Source organism: Hyperoodon ampullatus (genome assembly GCF_949752795.1).
Source record: "Hyperoodon ampullatus genome assembly, chromosome: 12".
Classification (NCBI taxonomy): Eukaryota; Metazoa; Chordata; class Mammalia; order Artiodactyla; family Ziphiidae; genus Hyperoodon; species Hyperoodon ampullatus.
This window is the reverse complement of record NC_136925.1, coordinates 48,349,827-48,369,834: the sequence shown is the minus strand read 5'-3', so window position 1 is coordinate 48,369,834 and position 20,008 is coordinate 48,349,827. Positions and strand designations below refer to the sequence as shown.

The 20,008-nt window shown below is 38.5% G+C and overlaps 1 protein-coding gene across 1 annotated transcript in view; it reads left to right on the top strand.

The window, feature by feature from the left end:
* The window catches only part of MAN1A1 (mannosidase alpha class 1A member 1), a gene marked incomplete at both ends in the record, with an annotated part of 167,912 nt that overhangs the window by 146,460 nt on the left and 1,444 nt on the right, over positions 1-20,008 (top strand). The window contains 2 exons of the mRNA XM_079716595.1: positions 9,020-9,239; positions 10,003-10,175. Of these exons, the coding sequence (XP_079572721.1) occupies positions 9,020-9,239; positions 10,003-10,175 (393 nt within the window). The remainder of the gene's footprint in view (positions 1-9,019; positions 9,240-10,002; positions 10,176-20,008) is intronic.

The window sequence follows — 20,008 nt, the reverse complement described above, 5'->3', positions numbered from 1 at the left end:
ATATATTCTAAAAATTGAGGAAGTTAAAATTGCCCGAGATTACAGACAATCCTAATGGTTACCTCCCTTTGAAGTAAACTTACCTCCAGAGATAAATAGACAGTACTTTCAAATAAAAATCTGCGGGCTTCCCTGGTGGCGCAGTGGTTGAGAGTCCGCCTGCCGATGCAGGGGACACGGGTTCGTGCCCTGGTCTGGGAGGATCCCACATGCCGTGGAGCAGCTAGGCCCGTGAGCCATGGCCACTGAGCCTCCGTGTCCAGAGCCTGTGCTCCGCAATGGGAGAAGGCCACAGCAGTGAGAGGCCCGCGTACCGCAAAAAAAAAAAACCAAAAAACTGAACTAACCAAACTAATATTTAATCGAAGATTATTAATAGTTTTCAAAGATCCTTTGTGATGGAGGAGGAATGAGAGTGAACAAATATTTGAATTACCTTCTGTGTACTAAGTAGTGTGTTAGGTAGATACTTTATGTAGTGTTTGTTTCCTTAAGTAGTTTTTTTTAATTTTTATTTTATATTGATTAACAATGTTGTGTTAGTTTAAATAGTTTTTTTAAGTGAAATGTAGTTGATGTATGATATTATGTTAATTTCAGGTGTACTATATAGTGATTAGACATTTGTATATGTTATGAAATTATCACAATGAGTCTAGTAACCATCTGTCCCCATACAAAGTTACTACAATATTATTGACCATATTCCTTATGCTGTATATTGCATCCCTGTGGCTTATTTTATAATTTGGAAGTTTGTACCTCTTAATCATCTTCACTTATTTCTCCTGCTCCCTCATCCCCCTCCCCTCTGGCAACCACCCATTTGAACACTTAGGTTGCTTCCATATCTTGGCTATGGGAAAAAATGCAGCAGTGAACATGCAGGTGCATATATCTTTCCATATTAGTGTTTTTGATTTCTTCAGATAAATACCCTAAAGTGAAATCGCTGGATCATATGGCAGTTTTATAGTGGCTGCACCAATTTACAATCCCAAAATAGTGCACAAGGATTCCCTTTTCTTCATATCCTCACCAACACATGTTATTTGTTGTCTGTGATGATAGCCATTCTGTTGTTAGTTTCCTTCACTGTGCAAAAGCTTTTTAGTTTGTTGTAGTCTCACTTGTTTATTTTTTATTTTATTTTCCATCCCTGAGGAGACAGATAAAAAATACAGATATATATATATATATGTGTATATAGATATATATATATATATTGCTAAGACCAATGTCAAAAGAGTGCACTGCCAGTGTTTTCTTCTAGGAGTTTTATAGTTTCAGGTCTACACTTAAATCTTTAATCAATTTTGAATTTATTTTTATATATGGTGTGAAAAAGTAGTCCAGTTTGATTCTCTTGCATGTAGCTGTCCAGTTTTCCCATCACCATTTATTGAAGAGGCTATCTTTTTCTCACTGTATATTCTTTCCTCCTTTATCATAGATTAATTGACCATATAAGCATGAGTTTATTTCTGGGCTCTCTATTCTGTTCCATTGATCTATGTGTCTGTTTTTGTGACTGTACCGTACTGTTTTTATTACTGTAGCTTTGTAGTATAATTTGAAAGCAGAGAGTTTAATACCTCCAGCTTTGTTCTTCTTTCTCAAGATTGGTTTGATTATTTGGGATCTTTTGTGGTTCCATACAAATTTTAGAATTATTTGCTCTGGTTCTATAAAAAATGTCTTTGGTATTTTGATAGGGACTGCATTGAATCTGTTGATTGCGTTGGGTAGTATGGTCATTTTAACAATATTTATTCTTCCAATCCATGACCATGGTATACCTTCTCATTTGTTTGTGTTGTCTTCAGTTTCTTTCATTGATGTCTTATACTTTTCAGAGTACAAGTCTTTTACCTCTTTGGTTAGATATATTCCTAGGTATTTTACACTTTTTATGCAGCCATAAATGGGATTGTTTTATTAATTTATCTTTCTTATAGTCTGTTATTAGTGTATAGAAATGCAACAGATACCTGTATATTAATTTTGTATCCTGCAATTTTACTGAATTTATTTATTAGTCCTGCTTCTTTGGTAGTGTCTTTAGGATTTTTCTATATATAGTATGTCATCTGCAAAAAGTGACAGTTTTACTTTTTCCTTTCCAATTTGGACTTCTTTTATCCTTTTTCTTGTCTATTCGCTGTGGCTAGGCCTTCCAAAACTATGTTGAATAAAAGTGACAAGAATGGGCATCCTTGCCTTGTTCCTGATCTTCTTGCTTTCAGCTTTTTATCATTTATTATGATGTTGGCTATAGATTTGTCATATATGGGCTTAATTATCTTGAGGTATATCCCCTCTGTATCTACTTTGTTGAGAGTTTTTATCATAAATGGATGTTGAATTTTGTCAAAAGCTTTTTCTACATCTATTGAGATGATCATATGAGTTTTATTCTCCAATTTGTTAATGTAGTATAGCACATTGATTGATTTGCAGATATTACACCATCCTCGCATCCCTGGGATAAAGCCCACTTGATCATGGTGTATGATCCATTTCATTTATTGTTGAATTTGGTTTGCTAATATTTTGTTGAGGACTTTATCATCTATGTTTATCACTGATATTGGCCTGTTTTTTTGGGGGGGGGGGTGTTTGGTATCAGGGTAAAACTGGCCGTATAGAATTTCAGAAGCATTCCTTCTTCTTCAGTTTTTTGGAATAGTTTGAGAAGAATAGGTGTTAACTCTTCTCTAAATGTTTGGTAGAATTCACCCATGAAGCCAACTGATTCCAAACTTTTGTTTGTTGGAACTTTTTTTTTAATTACTGATTCAATTTTTTTACTGGTAATTGGTCTGTTAATATTTTCTATTGATATTTCCAATTCCATCTTAGGAGATTATATATTTCTAGGAATTTTTTCATTTCTTCTAGGTTGTGCATTTTATTGGCATATAAATGTTCATAGTAATCTCTTATGATCCTTTTTATTTCCATGGTATCATTTTAACTTCTCCTCTTTCATTTCTGATCCATTTATTTGAGCCCTCTCTTTTTTTCTTGATGAGTCTGGCTAAAGGTGTATCAATTTTGTTTATCTTTTCAAAGAACCAGATCTTAGTTTCTTTGATCTTTTCTATTGTTATTGTGGTTTTTTGGTCTCTATTTTATTTATTTCTGCTCTACTAACTTCGGGTTTTGTTCTTTTTCTGTTTCCTTTGGGTGTAAGTTTAGGTTGTTTATTTGAGATTTTTCTTGTCTCCTGTTGTAGGCTTGTATTGCTATAAACTTCCCTCTTAAAACTGCTTTTTCTGTGTCCCATAGATTTTAGATCAATGTGACTACATTTTCACTTGTCTCCAGGTATTTTTTTATTTCTTCTTTGATTTCTTCAGTGATCCACTGGTTGTTACTAGTGTATTGTTTAGCCTCCACATGTTTATGTTTTTTGCATTTTTTCTTGTAGTTTATTTATAGTCTCATAGCGTTGTGGTGAGAAAAGTTGCTTGATACGATCTCAGTTTTCTTAACTTATCTATTTATTGTCTATTTGGTCTAATGTGTCATTTAAGGTCAGTGTTTCCTTATTTTCTTTCTGGATGACCTGCCTATTGATGTGAGTGGGGTGTTTAAGTCCCTTACTATTACTGTGTTACTGTCAATTTCTCCCTTTATGTCTGTTAATATTTGCTTATGTATTTAAGTGGTCTTATGTTGGGAGCATATATATTTACAATTATTATATCTTCATCTTGGATTGATCCCTTGATCATTAATGTAATGTCCTTTTTTGTTTCTTTTTACAGTCTTTGTTTCAGTTCTATTTTGTCTGATATGGTATTGCTTCCAGATTTCTTTCCATTTCCATTTGCATGGAATAACCTTTTTTATCTATCAGTCTGTGTGCCTTTAGATCTGAAATGAGTTTCTTGTAAGCAGCATATATACGGGTCTTGATTTTTCATCCATTCAGCCACTCTATGTCTTTTGATAAGAGCATTTAGTCCATTTACACTTGAAATAATTATTATACGTATGTACTTTTTGCCATTTTGTTCATTGTTTTCATAGTTCTTTTTTGTTTCTTTCTTATTCTTTTGCTCTCTTCCCTTGTGATTTGATTACAGTCTTTAGCTTTATGTTGTGTTCCTTCCTCTTTTTTGAGTGTGTGTATCTATTGTAGGTTTTTGATTTGTAATTACCAAGAGGTTCATATTGAACATCATATGTATATGTGATTATTTTAAGTTGATGATCTCTTAAGCTTGAATACGTTCTAAGCACTCTACTTTTTTTTTTTTGTGGTACGCGGGCCTCTCACTGTTGTGGCCTCTCCCGTTGCGGAGCACAGGCTCTGGATGCGCAGGCTCAGCGACCATGGCTCACGGGCCCAGCCGCTCCGTGGCATGTGGGATCCTCCCGGACCGGGGCACGAACCCGTGTCTCCTGCATCGGCAGGCGGACTCTCAACCACTGCGGCACCAGGGAAGCCCTAACCACTCTACATTTTTATTTCCCCCACCACATGTAATGTTTTTGATGTCATATTTTACATCTTTTTGTTTTGTGTATCCATACTACTTATTATGGATATATATGATTTTACTACTTTTGTTTTTTAACCTTCTTACTAGCTTTATGTGGTTGATCGACTACCTTTACTATCTGCTTGTCTTTACCAGTGATGTTTTCCCTCTCATAATTTTTATATTTCTAGTTGTGGCCTTTTCTTTTCTGCTTAGAGGAGTCCCTTTAACATTTCTTATAAAGCCAGTTTAGTGGTGCTAAATTCTTTCAACTTTTGCTTGTTTGTAAAACTCTTTATCTCTCTTTCAAATCTGAATGATAACTTTGCTAAGAAGAGTATTCCTTGTTATAGGCTTTTCCCTTTCATCACTTTAAATATATTGTGCCACTCCTTTCTGGCCTGCAGTGTTTCTGCTGAGGAGACATCTGATAGTTTCATGAGAGTTTTCTTGTAGGTAACGAGTTGCCCTTCTCTTGCTGCTTTTAAGAGTCTTTATCTTTAATTTTTACCATTTTAATTATGATGTGCCTTGGTGTGTCTGGTTTGGGACTTTCTTTGCTTCCTGGGCCTGGATGTTTGTTTCCTTTCCCAGGTTAGGTAAGTTTTTAGCTATTGTTTCTTCAGATAAGTTCCCTGTACCTTCCTGTCCCTCTTCTCCTCCTTGGACCCTGTAATGCAAATGTTAGTATGCTTGATGTTGTGCCAGAGATCTCTTAGATTAACCTCACTTTTTAATTTCTTTTTTTATCTCCTTTCTGTTCAACTTTGTGTGATTTCTACTACTCTGTCTTCCAGATCACTAATTCATTCCTCTGTATCATCTAATGTACTATTTATTCCTTCTAGTATATTTTTTAATTGCTGTTATTGTATTCTTCAGCTCTGTTTCTTCCTTATATTTTCTAACTCTTGTTGTTGAAATTCTCACTGTATTTATCCATTCTTCTCTTGAGTTCAGTGAGCATCTTTATGATCATTACCTTGAACTCTTAATCAGGTATACTGCTTATCTCTACTTTGTTTGGTTCTTTTTCTGAGGCTATGTCTTGTTCTTTCATTTGGATCATAGTTCTCTGTCTCTCCCTTTTCCCAATTCTCTATGTTTATTTCTATGTGTTAGGTAGGTAACTTACATATCCTAATCTTAGAGAAGTGGCCTTATGTGGGAGATGTCCTGTGGGGCTCAGCCTCTTACATAGTTTAGATATGAAATTAGAAATTTTTTAAAAATATAATAATAATAATTCATAGGGGAAAAAATGGATATTTGTAATTCCAGTGATGTTGCCATTGTTCTAATATCAGTGTCCCTAAAAGGAATTCTGGGTGATTTTACAATAGACCAACTTATTTGTTTAAATATAAATACAACTTGCACTGCTCTAGTTGACTGGATTTAATATTACATTGGTTCCCTCCAAGGTCAGTAATGAACTTCACTAAGTAGAGCAGACACAACTCTTTACTATTTCACATATAGCAACCAGACACCTTAGTTAGAACGTTGGCCTTCATTTCACACAGCCTTTAAAGGACATGATAAACATTAAAAGCAAACTAGGATATGGTCCATATGGCCTCTTCAGGTTTATTTTTCTTCATTCCTATGAGGTTTCAGGTTTTAAACCAGGGAATTCTCCATACAGTATGGTTTCCATTATGTCATTTTTAATTACAGTCCTGGCAGACATTTTAATTATTCTAATTTTAAAGTGGCCCCCTAAGATCTTGATGTTCCAGGAAAGGCAACTTTAAAATACTCTTTGAAATACTTTTCCTCCAGTTTTGAGAACTATACCCACACAGCTTTTAGCATATTGTATTTAGACAAACCATTGACAGGAAAATCCATTAAGAGCAAATGAAGTCAAAGTGTTTCCTCTTTCTCTTAATAGTAAAAACACTTTCAATCCATTGTATGTTTTCAACATAGAAAGCAAAGCTAGAACAGTTACACTTCTGATTTTAAGAAGTAGTCAGTGTCTTACATAGTAAAGTTTCTTTGTATTGCTTGTACCTTAAAATATCATTATTATGAAAGAGAGTATCCCTTACAATATTGTACCAAACAGTTGAGTTACTGGAGATGTAGTCCATCAGTTTTAGCTTCCAGTGCATTTTGGAAGTCATTTAATCCCAGAGTGACATGTTTTCTTTCGTTGTGTTAATAACAAAATACTTTGAGTTTTCAACTGGCTGTTATGGCCTCATCTGGAGGCCATACTAAGAATCCATAGTGGTGGATGCTCATGCTTCAAGAAAGTCCATTGGAGTGAATGATACCTGGGCAGGTGATGTATTAGGCATTTAGGATTCTATAGGCACAGCCAACTAACTTTTTTCAAATATAGAAGGATGAAATCACAAAATATACAATACTCTTTCTTCCTAATCAATTCTCTGTAGGCTTGACACAACATTTTTTAGAGCCACTAAAGACTATTTTTCCTCCTTTATATTTATTTACATTTTCCCATTGCCACACAAACATTGTTTTAAAAGTCTTGGAACTTCATTGTAATTTATTTTGAGAGATAGCAGCTTGGTCAGAATCATGCCAAAAATAATATAGTACTTTATTCAGGATCTGTAACAGGGTAATAATGTTTCTCTAATGCATGCTCAAAAGCTGTTACTCTTGCCATGTAGAAAGAATAATTTCTTGGGTGATGAACAAGTATCTGCTTGAAGGACTTTACTGCAATTTGTGCTATGAGAAGTATAAATAGCTAAGATGTTCAGTTGCATTAAATAAGAATGAAATATTAATGTAATAACTAGACCATCAATAAAATTAGCTTAACCACAGTTAATGTGCACAGTAGTGCGTTCATTTATTTCTTACCATCTTAGTTTCATTTGTTTATTTCCAATGAAGGAAGGAGAGGTTTTATCTACCTATGCATTCATTTTCATTCATTCTTCTGTATCACAAGTTTTGTCTGTTATCTACTACAGGCATGCCTCAGAGGTATTGTGGGTTCAGTTCCAGACCACTGCAATAAAGTGAATAACACAGTAGAGCAAGTCACATGAAATTTTTGGTTGCCCCGTGCATATAAACTTAATATTTACACTATACTCTAGGCTGTTTAATGTACAATAGCAGTATGTCTAAAAAAACAATGTATTTACCTTAGTTAAAAAATGCTAACCATCATCTGAGTCTTCAGTGAGTTGTAATAGTAATGTTAAAGATCACTGATACAGATCACCATAACGAATATAATAATAATGAAAAAGTTTGAAGTATTGCAGATTATCAAAATGTGACACCGAGACATGAAAAGAGCAAATGCTGTTGGAAAAACAGCGCTGATAGACTTGCTTGACACAGGGTCACTGCAAAACTTCAATTTGTGAAAAATGCAATATCTGCAAAGCACAATAAAGCAAGGCTCAATAAAATGAGCTATGCCTGTATTCCCAAATGTGATTCCTAAAATCCTCTCTTTTTTTATAATAGTATAACAGTTATAGACACAATCATAGCCCTTCTCCTTCCAAGAAGTAATTGGGGGTGTAGGGGAGCATTTCCTGTTAAAGTAATTAAAAATAGTAATGCCAAGCACTTACACTACAATTTTGGGTTTTTTTTTAAAGGGTTTATTTTATTTTGTTTATTCAAAAGAATATCAACAGTCCTGGGGCAGAAATAAAAGGTGTTTAACAAGCCACTTTTGTAAACATCACTTCTCCCAAATTTACAGACCTTTATTCTTTTTTAAAAAAAAATACTTATTCATTGTATATTAATGTCCTTTTTAAAAGAATTATTAAGGAGGAATTTAATTCAAGTGTTACCACAGTGGAGATGTGATGATGATAAATGACCTTTATCAAGTGCTAATCACAGTACTGACTGCTTTATAAACAAAATGTTGCAGTTTTCTCAGTGCATACTACTATTCCCATTTTATGCATAAGGACAGTGAGATTTAAGGATACAGTAAGCAAATTACCCACAAAGTTCACAGATAGTAAGTGTCAGAGCTGGAATTTGAAGCCAAGCAATCTGATTGACTCAAGAACAGCTCCTTTTTCCCACTCTGTTTTGCTACCCCTCCAAGCCTAAGAGAGAGAAAGGAGGGGTAATACCACCAGCCTGGATTTTATACACAAATATGGTCTGTTCACCATTCATGGTAGAGCCTGTGCTTTGTGTTGTTTCTCCATTTGTGAAAATGGAAATGCACTAAAGCAGCTCTTACCACTATACCAGTGGCCGATCTTTGAAAAGGAAACAGCTTTTTCAGTATGAGGACTACAAGTGTTTGGGCATGGAACCAAGCAAAACCTACTGGGCTTGCCCAACAGTGTTAATTCTAACTAACCAAACTAATAAGGCATAGACTAGAGGACATATACAGAGAGCAATAACATGAAATTTCAGGCCGAATTCTATTTGTAGTAACAAACTCAAATCAATCGTGAGTGATGTTTTATCTTTTTTTAATGTTGTGGTGTTTTGGGTATAAATCTGAGAAAAGATTACAAAATGTTGAAAATAAGTATTATTTTCAGGCAATTGAGACTCACTTGATCCGGAAGTCACGTAACGGACTGACTTACATCGCAGAGTGGAAAGGGGGCCTCCTGGAACACAAGATGGGCCACCTGACCTGCTTTGCGGGAGGCATGTTTGCCCTCGGGGCAGATGATGCTCCTGAAGGCCTGACCCAACACTACCTTCAACTCGGGGCTGAAATTGCCCGAACCTGTCATGAATCTTACAATCGCACATGTGAGTACCTGTTACTCTTCATACACAATCTACGTGCTTTTTATTTCATTCAGTAAGGAACTTTGTCCATTTTGTCCATTTGTTGCCATCAAAAGAACATCCACCATGCCTGATGAAACTTGATGATCATGATTAATATCTTAAAGGAATTTCTATTTTTACTTTAAGAGGCATTACTCTTCTATATAAAAATATTTACCTTTAGTTTACCAAGAAACAAAAATCCAGGCCATAAAGGGTTAAGTCTGTCTACCTTATTGGCCCTGCTTTAGGTAAATAACATTGGGTGAGAGTCTCTGTCCCAGTACAAAAGAAACTTGGTATGTTATAAACCATTATTAATCTTCCCAGGATCTCCATGAAATAAATGATGAGTCTGGCGGCCTTCTTATAAAAATAGGAGTTTGATGTACAAATACTAAATAACCTTCATGACATAATGACCTAGAATTCTCAACCGCTGATTTTCTAGCTCACTAATAAGGTGGTGCTTTGCACCTACCCAGTGGATGCTCAGTAAATGGTGGTTAAATGAAAGAAAATAAGGGATCATTACCATTTTCTAAAATGGACTCTTTTCGATGAATAAATTATAAAGGTATATTGAATATTGCTTATTATACAGTGTTTATAATTATTCCTTAAAATGATTGTTTTGGCACCTCTCTTGAATGTTGTAAGGTACTTTCTAGTTTCATTTAAGTTATAGACACTAAACATTGTCTAGGACAATAACCCTTGTCCTCCGTTGCATCTCCTTTAGTTGTGAAACTGGGACCAGAAGCTTTCAGATTCGATGGCGGTGTTGAAGCCATTGCTACGAGGCAAAATGAAAAATACTACATCCTACGGCCAGAAGTTGTTGAGACTTACATGTACATGTGGCGACTGACTCATGATCCAAAATACAGGAAATGGGCCTGGGAAGCTGTAGAGGTGACGTTTTAGTTTGCTTATGTTTCTTATAGAAAAATGTCGTGGAAAAAATGTTCAGTGATACCTATAAATCCAGCATATCAATTTTTCTATGATTTTTAAAGCTTAAAGTTTTGACCAGCCATCTTTCCATTCAAGACTGAGTGTTTTCAGTTAAGTCATCCTATATCCCTGGCTTCAGCTTTGCTTTATGTAACAGTGATATAAATATACGTACTCTGGCGTTGAAGGAGAAATCTAGAAAGGGATATTATAAAATTAAGTTCTTGGGCTTCCCTGGTGGCGCAGTGGTTGAGAGTCTGCTGCCGATGCAGGGGACGCGGGTTCGTGCCCCGGTCTGGGAAGATCCCACGTGCTGCAGAATGGCTAGGCCCGTGAGCCATGGCCGCTGAGCCTGTGCGTCCGGAGCCTGTGCTCCGCAATGGGAGAGGCCACGACAGTGAGAGGCCCGCGTCCCGCAAAAAATAAAAAAATAATAATAAATAAATAAAATTAAGTTCTCATGACTATAAAAAATGTGATCAGTTAATTCCACAAAGGATTATGGGCAACTTGGGAATAGTTATCCCAACCTGCTCTCTGTTTCAAGAAACCACTATGTGATTGCTTCTTTTAGTCTTTGGGCATGAAAATGATAAAATATGCTTTTAGTTAGAGTAAATTAGCTACTTAGAGCTAAATTTTAGAAAGTACCTACAGAAGAACTACTTTGTACAAGAATATTCCGATACTAGTCTCAGGATTCGCCGAATATCTATAAGCTTCCTATCTGTCCAGTGTATTATTTGAATTGTCTTTGTCACTTCTTGAGTCTCTTCCTGCTGAATATGGTGTATCATCTTCCTAAACTAATCTGTTGAACACTTTGTGTGCTGAATGCCAGCAGAGGCGCCCTTCAGGATATGCATCAAACAACGTCTATTTTTTTTTTTTTTTTTTTTTTGGGGCGGTACGCCGGCCTCTCACTGCTGTGGCCTCTCCCGTTGCAGAGCACAGGCTCCAGACGCGCAGACTCAGTGGCCATGGCTCATGGGCCCAGCCGCTCCGTGGCACGTGGGATCCTCCCGGACCGGGGCACGAACCCACGTCCCCTGCATCGGCAGGCGGACTCCCAACCACTGCGCCACCAGAGAAGCCCACAACGTCTAATTTTAAGAGCTATTATTCCAAAAGGAGTGAGAGGATATTCAGGGGTTAAGAACAAGCAAATGCTTTAATTACATTCACTTATTGTCCAACACTCTTGGTTAGAAAGTTAGCTGTCTTTTAAAACCATTAGGAGTAACTTCTCTCGGGAAATCTAAAATGAATATTGCCTTTATGTAAAATTTAACTGATATCTCAGGAAGCCATTGATGACTCTTGCTTATTACCCTCTTCATTTAATGTGTGTCTTATAACCAGTTGTCAGTCATTTTAAGTAATAGCAATTTTTTAGGCCTCTTTTTTTTTGCATAATTTTCTAATTATGGTTACTCAGTTGTAATTTCAGTTTCTTTAAGTTTATGTTTTTTCTTCTGAAAAAAGTATATTAAAATTGAGGTTCATCTAAGCCTTGGTGATTGGGAATTATTTTGGTCTTCAATAGGCCAGCAAAGAAATTAAGGTTAATACTCACCTTGCAAATCAGTTTAAATTGAAAATACCAGTAATAACATATTTCATCAAATATAAAATACCATAACTGATAAGAAACACCATTTTATATACCATTAAGAAAGCACAACACTACCAATTAAATTATGACATTGCCAATTTTAGAGACGTTAAAGTGTGAAAAATATATAACAGAATTGATCAAAAGTGGAAGAAGTAAGTAAATACTGTCATGTGGGCAGGAGGATTCCATTTGCTTGGTTCTTTGTGGGTAGGTGCATTGTTTGTTTGTAGGGTAATAAGGTTGGTTTGACATGTTAGGATTTTTATCTATTAACCCCTTTTAGAGTAGCATATGATGTCAAATTGTTAACTTGTCACAACACAGGAATTCCCTTTGTTTTTGCCAGTAGTATCAATAACTTCTGTTAGAACTTGAGGTGTAGTGGGGAGGGAGAAGTGCTAGGGACTCTTGGCCTTTTGTAAAGCACGAAGATCATAGACTTAGAACGTATGGCAGCCCTTTTTTTCCTTTTTTCCTGTGTCCCATCTACTCAGCCCACCCTATGTCTCAGTTACAGCTGCAGTGGGCAGCACCCTGGCCCACGGGCAGCATGACTTCCAGCACCCAGTCTTGTCAACTGTGCTGACTCAGAGCCCCTTCACAGGCAGCTGGCTGTGGTCTGGGAAACCTGGGAGAGTCTGCAGCCCCAGGGGCAGTCCCTCAGCCAGTGAGGTTTTAGAGTTGATGGATAACTATCCAGTCTTGCTCCTCTGAAGAATAATTCTGAGATGCATTCTAGATGGTTCCTTAGAGGGTTTCCAGTGGGAGCAAGCCCCCCCGTGCACACAGCAGTGACCTGCTCAACGTGTATTTCACTGGCCCTTCTCCCTTCCTTGTTTCACTCTCCCCACTCACTCGCTCACTTCCTGATATCACCTCCCCGAAAATCTCCCTGCATCCAATCCTTGTCTCATGCTCTGTTTTTAGAGGAACTCTTGCCCAGAGGCTGAGAGCCCCAAGAACAGATTGTGGTGAAATGATGTTCTGATCAGACTAAGCGGCCTGGTTACATAGCCACTTCCACTGTGGAAAAACTGTAAAACCAGGGCCTATAACGGGGGGCCCAGGAGAGCTGCTTGTCCCCAGCTTCACATCCCTAAAGTCTTAAAATTTAGATGTGACATGAAGGTTTTTCGTTTTTTGAAAGTTAAAAATGCCTCTTCAGCATCCCCCCCCCTTTTTTCTTTTTAACTTACCAAAAGCCTCAAAAAATAAAAATAGCTAGGCCTCTCTAAACATCTGAAAGGCCCCTGTCACTGTGCTAAGTGTGTCTTCATCTTGAGTTTTATTCGTTTTTTTTTAAACATTTTTATTGGAGTATAATTGCTTTACAATCTTGTGTTAGTTTCTGCTGTATAGCAAAGTGAATCAGCTGTATGTATACATATATCCCCATATCTCCACCCTCTTGCATCTCCTTCCCATCCTCCTTATCCCACCCCTCTAGGTGGTCACGAAGCACCAAGCTGATCGCCCCGTGCCATGGAGCTGCTTCCCAGTAGCTATCTATTTTACATTTGGTAGTGTATATATGTCAATGCTACTCTCTCACTTCATCCTAGCTTACCCTTCCCCCTCCCCGTGTCCTCAAGTCCATTCTCTACATCTGCATCTTTATTCCTGTCCTGCCCCTAGGTTCTTCAGAACCTTTTTTTGTTTTTAGATTCCATACATATGTAGTAGCATACGGTATTTGTTTTTCTCTTTCTGACTTACTTCACTCTGTATGACAGACTCTAGGTCCATCTACCTCACTGCAAATAACTCAATTTCATTTCTTTTTATGGCTGAGTAATATTCCATTGTATGTATGTGCCACATCTTCTTTATCCATTCATCTGTCGATGGACACTTAGGTTGCTTCCATGTCCTGGCTATTGTAAATAGTGCTGCAGTGAACATTGTGGTACATGACTCTTTTTGAATTATGGTTTTCTCAGAGTATATGCCCAGTAGTGGGATCGCTGGGTCATATGGTAGTTCTAGTTTTAGTTTTTTAAGGAACCTCCATACTGTCCTCCATAGTGGCTGTATCAATTTACATTCCCACCAACAGTGCAAGAGAGTTCCCTTTTCTCACACCCTCTCCAGCATTTATTGTTTCTAGATTTTTTAATGATGGCCATTCTGACTGGTGTGAGGTGATACCTCCTTATAGTTTTGATTTGCATTTCTTTAATGATTAGTGATGTTGAGCATCCTTTCATGTGTTTGTTGGCAATCTGTATATCTTCTTTGGAGAAATGCCTATTTAGGTCTTCTGCCCACTTTTGGATTGGGTTGTTTATTTTTTTGATATTGAGCTGCATGAGCTGCTTGTATATTTTGGAGATTAATCCTTTGTCAGTTGCTTCATTTGCAAATATTTTCTCTCATTCTAAGGGTTGTCTTCTTGTCTTGCTTATGGTTTCCTTTGCTGTGCAAAAGCTTTTAAGTTTCATTAGGTCCCATTTGTTTATTTTTGTTTTTATTTCCATTTCTCTAGGAGGTGGGTCAAAGAATCTTACTGTGATTTATGTCAGAGAGTGTTCTGTCTATGTTTTCCTCTAAGAACTTTATACTGTCTGACCTTACATTTAGGTCTTTAATCGATTTTGAGTTTATTTTTGTGTATGGTGTTAGGGAGTGTTCTAATTTCATTCTTCTACATGTAGCTGTCCAGTTTTCCCAGCACCACTTGTAGAAGAGGCTGTCTTTTCTCCATTGTATATTCTTACCTCCTTTATCAAAAATAAGGTGACCATATGTGCATGGGTTTATCTCTGGGCTTTTTATCCTGTTCCATTGATCTATATTTCTGTTTTTGTGCCAGTACCATACTGTCTTGATTACTGTAGCTTTGTAGTATAGTCTGAAGTCAGGGAGCCTGATTCCTCCAGCTCCGTTTTTCTTTCCCAATATTGCTTTGGCTATTCAGGGTCTTTTGTGTTTCCATACAAATTTTGCAATTTTTTGTTCTAGTTCTGTGAAAAATGCCATTGGTAGTCTGATAGAGATTGCCTCAAATCTGTAGATTGGTTTGGGTAGTATAGTCATTTTCACAATATTGATTCTTCCAATCTGAGAATATGGTATATACATCTCTCCATCTGTTTGTATCATCTTTAATTTCTTTCATCAGTGTCTTATTGTTTTCTGCATACAGGTCTTTTGTCTCATTAGGTAGGTTTATTCCTAGGTATTTTGTTATTTTTCTTGCAGTGGTAAATGGGAGTGTTTCCTTAATTTCTCTTTCAGATTTTTCATCATTAGTGTATAGGAAGGCAAGAGATTTCCATGCATTGATTTTGTATCCTGCTACTTTACCAAATTCGTTGATTAGCTCTAGTAATTTTCTAGTAGCATCTTTAGGATTCTCTACGTATAGTATCATGTCATCTGCAAACAGTGACAGTTTTACTTCTTCTTTTCCGATTTGGATTCCTTTTTCTTCTCTGATTGCTGTGGCTAAAACTTGTATCCATTCAGCCAGTCTGTGTCTTGTGGTTGGAGCATTTAATCCATTTACATTTAAGGTAGTTATCAATATGTATGTTCCTATTACCATTTTCTTAATTGTTTGGGTTTTGTTTTTGTAGGTCTTTTCCTTCTCTTGTGTTTCCTGCCTAGAGAAGTTCCTTTAGCATTTCTTGTAAAGCTGGTTTGGTGCTGCTGAATTCTCTTATCTTTTGCTTATCTGTAAAGGTTTTAATTTCTCCCTGGAATCTGAATGAGATCCTTGCTGGGTAGAGTACTCTTGGTTGTAGGTTCTTCCCTTTCATCACTTTAAATATGTCCTGCCATGCCCTTCTTGCTTGCAGAGTTTCTGCTTAAAGATCAGCTGTTAACCTTATGGAGATTCCCTTGTATGTTATTTGTTGCTTTTCCCTTGCTGCTTTTAATATTTTTTCTTTGGATTTAATTTTTGATAGTTTGATTAATTTGTGTCTTGGTGTGTTTCTCCTTGGATTTATCCTGTATGGGACTCTCTGCACTTCTGGACTCGATTGACTATTTCCTTTCCCATATTAGGGAATTTTTCAACTATAATCTCTTCAAATATTTTCTCAGTCCCTTTCTTCTTCTCTTCTTCTTCTGGGACCACTATAATTCGAATGTTGGTGTGTTTAATGTTGTCCCAGAGGTCTCTGAGACTGTCCTCAATCCTTTTGTCTTTATTCTGCTCTGCAATAGTTATTTCCACTATTTTATCTTCCAGGTCACTTATCCGTTCTTCTGCCTCAGTTATTGTGCTATTAATTCCTTCTAGAGAATTTTTAATTTCATTTATTGTGTTGTTCATCATTGTTTCTTTGCTCTTTATTTCTTCTAGGTCCTTGTTAAACGTTTCTTGTATTTCCTCCATTCTGTTTCCAAGATTTTGGATCATCTTTACTATCATTACTCTGAATTCTTTTTCAGGTAGACTGCCTATGTCCTCTTCATTTGTTTGGTATGGTGAGTTTTTACCTTGCTCATTCATCTGCTGCATATTTCTCTTTCTTTCCATTTTGCTTAACTTGATGTGTTTGGGGTCTCCTTTTCACAGGCTGCATTTTCGTATTTCCTGGTGTTTTTGGTGTCTGCCCCCAGTGGGTGAGGTTGCTTCAGTGGGTTGTGTAGGCTTCCTGGTAGATGGGACTGGCACCTGTGTTCTGGTGGGTGGGGCTGGATCTTGTCTTTCTGGTAGCAGGGCTGCATCCAGTGGTGTGTTTTGGGGTGTCTGTGACCTTATTATGATTTTAGGCAGCCTCTCTGCTAATGAGTGGGTTTGTATTCCTCTCTTGCTAGTTATTTGGCATGGGGCATCCAGCACTGGAGCTTGCTGGCCATTGGGTAGAACTGGGTCTTAGCATTGAGACGGAGATCCCTGGGAGAGCTCTTGCCGATTGATATTATGTGGGGCCTGGAGATCTCTGGTGGTCCAGTGTCCTGAACTTGTCTCTCCCACCTCAGAGGCTCAGGCCTGACACCCAGCCAGAGCACCAAGACCCTGTTAGCCACATGGCTCAGAAGAAAAGGGAGGGAAAAAAGAAAGAAAATAATAATAATAATAAATAAAATAAAATAATTAAAATAAAAATTTATTTTTAATTATTAAAATTAAAAAATTAAGTAAAAAAAAAGAGAGAGCAACCAAACCAATAAACAAATACACCAATAACAAGCACTAAAAACTATACTAAGATAAACATAAAAATCAGAAACAAGTCAGTCGCAGACAGCAAACCCCAAGTCTACAATTGCTCCCAAAGTCCACCACCTCAATTTTGGGTTCATTCGTTGTCTATTCAGGTATTCCACAGATGCAGGATACCTTAAGTTGATTGTGGAGATTTAATCCGCTCCTCCTGAGGCTGCTGGGAGAGATTTCCCTTTCTCTTGTTTGTTCGCACAGCTCCTGGGGTTCAGCTTTGGGTTCGGCCCCGCCTCTCTGTGCAGGTTGCCCTCATGCGTCTGTTCTTTGCTCAGACAGGACGGGGTTAAAGCAGCGGCTGATTACTGGGCTCTGGCTCACTCAGGCCGGGGTGAGGGAGGAGTATGGAATGCGGGGCGAGCCTGCGGTGGCAGAGGCCGACATGACGTTGCAACAGCCTGAGGCACACAGTGTGTTCTCCCAGGGAAGTTGTCCCTGGATCACAGGACCCTGGCAGGGGCGGGCTGCACAGGCTCCTGGGAAGGGAAGTGTGGATAGTGACCTGTGCTTGCACACAGGCTTCTTGGTGGCTTCAGCAGCCGCATTAGCATTTAAGCCCATCTCTGGTGTCCGAGTTGATAGCTGTGGCTCGTGCCCGTCTCTGGAGCTTGTTTAGACGGTGCTCTGCCTTCTGTGGACAGACAGGGAAGGAATCCCCTCTCCTCGCGCACCCCAAAACAATGGTCTCTTGCCTCTTAGGCAGTTCCAGACTTTTTCCTGGACTCCCTCCCAGCTAGCTGTGGCACACTAGCCCCCTTCAGGCTGTGTTCACACAGCCAACCCCAGTCCTCTCCCTGCGCTCCGACCGAAGCCCGAGCCTCAGCTCCCAGCCCCCGCCCGCCCCGGTGGCTGAGCAGACAAGCCTCTCGGGCTGGTGAGTGCTGGTCGGCACTGATCCTCTGTGCGGGAATCTCTCCGCTTTGCCCTCCACACCCCTGTTGCTGCGCTCTCCTCCGTGACTCGGAAGCTTCCGCCCAGCCAACCCCTGTCTCCGCCCACAAAGGGGCTTCCTAGTATGTAGAAACCTTTCCTCATTCACAGCTCCCTCCCAGAGGTGCAGGTCCCATCCCTATTCTTTTGTCTCTTTTTCTTTTGCCCTACCCAGGTACGTGGGGAGTTTCTTGACTTCGGGGAAGTCTGAGGTCTTCTGCCACTGTTCAGTAGGTGTTCTATAGGAGTTGTTCCATGTGTAGATGTATCTTTGATGTATTTGTGGGGAGGAAGGTGATCTCCACATCTTACTCCTCTGCCATCTTCTGGATTAGTCTTGAGTTTTATTCTCAGGACAACCTCATGTTGAGAAAAGGCATGCTTCCTGGGTCCAGGAAACTGAGGCTGCAGCTAGGGAGTCTGGAGCTGGGATTCGGCCCCCACCTCTAAAACGTTAGATTGTCTTCTTGACTACTCTGGTTCACCACATCAGGATTGGGGGAGAAAAAGAATGAGTGGAGGTGAACTGAAAAGATGAAAAACATTTGGGCAGTGCCTACCCCCAAAACAACTCTTTTTTCTATAATAAAAGAAGGAGCTTATAGAAATTTCTATAGGAGGGAGGGTTAGCTGTTTATCATGGCTGGTCCTCTCTTTAGCTTATTTCTTTATTACCAAAAAACTTCAAGGGGCAAACCAAGAAAAACTTCTATAGATAAAATCTTTTTTTTAAGGAGATGTCTAGAAATAGGATTTCATTATGTTCAGTAATAACAAATTTACCCATTTCTTCTAAATCTTGGTTTTTTGTTTCCTTTTTTACAAATAATTTTTGGCCTACTCCATGTAGCTGGTATTTGACTTTTTATCAAAAAGAACTGTTATCAAAAAAGAAGGAAGGAAAGGGCTTCCCTGGTGGTGCAGTGGTTGAGAGTCCGCCTGCCGATGCAGGGGACACGGGCTCGTGCCCCGGTCCGGGAAGATCCCGCATGCCGCAGAGCGGCTGGGCCCGTGAGCCATGGCCGCTGGGCCTCACATCCGGAGCCTGTGCTCCACAACGGGAGAGGCCACAGCAGGGAGAGGCCCGCATACCACAAAAAAAAAAAAAAAAAAGAAGGAAAAAATATAATAGGACCTGAAAGTTCCTTTCTTCAGGCTTTTCCCTCGCTTAGCTCTTTGTCTGAAACTAAGAATATAATTGAAGCTTTTTTTTAAGTTAATTGTTCTTATATTCCCCGGGGCTTTTAAACAGTACCAAACCAGGAGATGGGTGTTTTTTATTCACATAGCCTGCCAGTTAGATTTTCTTTCACCTGGTAATTAAATGCTTCTCCTCTGGGCCCCGTGCTCTCTCCCTCTGCCCTCCAGCCCTAGGGTGCAGAATCAATATCCTCATTATCAGTGTCTGCAGATGGAAGCTGAGCGCTCAGCACCACATTCCTGCTCCCTGCCTTTGCCTTCCATCTCACGTTTTCTGGGCTCTGCACGCTTAGAGCCATGCTTTCCTCCAAAGCCCTTTTCTAGCCAATGAAGATTTTTCTCAACTAACATGGCAAGATCTATGCCGTATCTTGGTAGTTGAGCTAAATGGGAGGAAAATATGATGTAATTATGCACATAAAAAAAGAGGAACAGGGCTGTGATCTGTAAAAGAAAACTGAAAAATAAATGAATAATGACATGAGAACCTAAGAGTAACATTTTTTTCATGTTTCCTATGTTTTCCTTATCTCATTAAAAATTTTAAGGGGCTTAGGCTTACACTTTATTATTTTTGTCCACATTCTATGAATTAGAACCAGATTTCCAATGACAGTTTGTATACAGTGGAAACCTTTATTTGACCATTTAGTTATTAGAATTAATAGGATGTGGTGAATAGAAAATAACTTTCCTGGAGATGACTATGCCTGGGAACCAGCAAAGCAAACCAATGTAATTTCCAAATACAAAGAGCAGTCAGGTTAGCAGCAGCTGACAGAATGGAAGGCAAGTTATTTTAGGTGTTACCTAAATTTTCGTTCCCACACTGCCCAACCCATGTCTTTTCCCATCTCTGACTGTAGT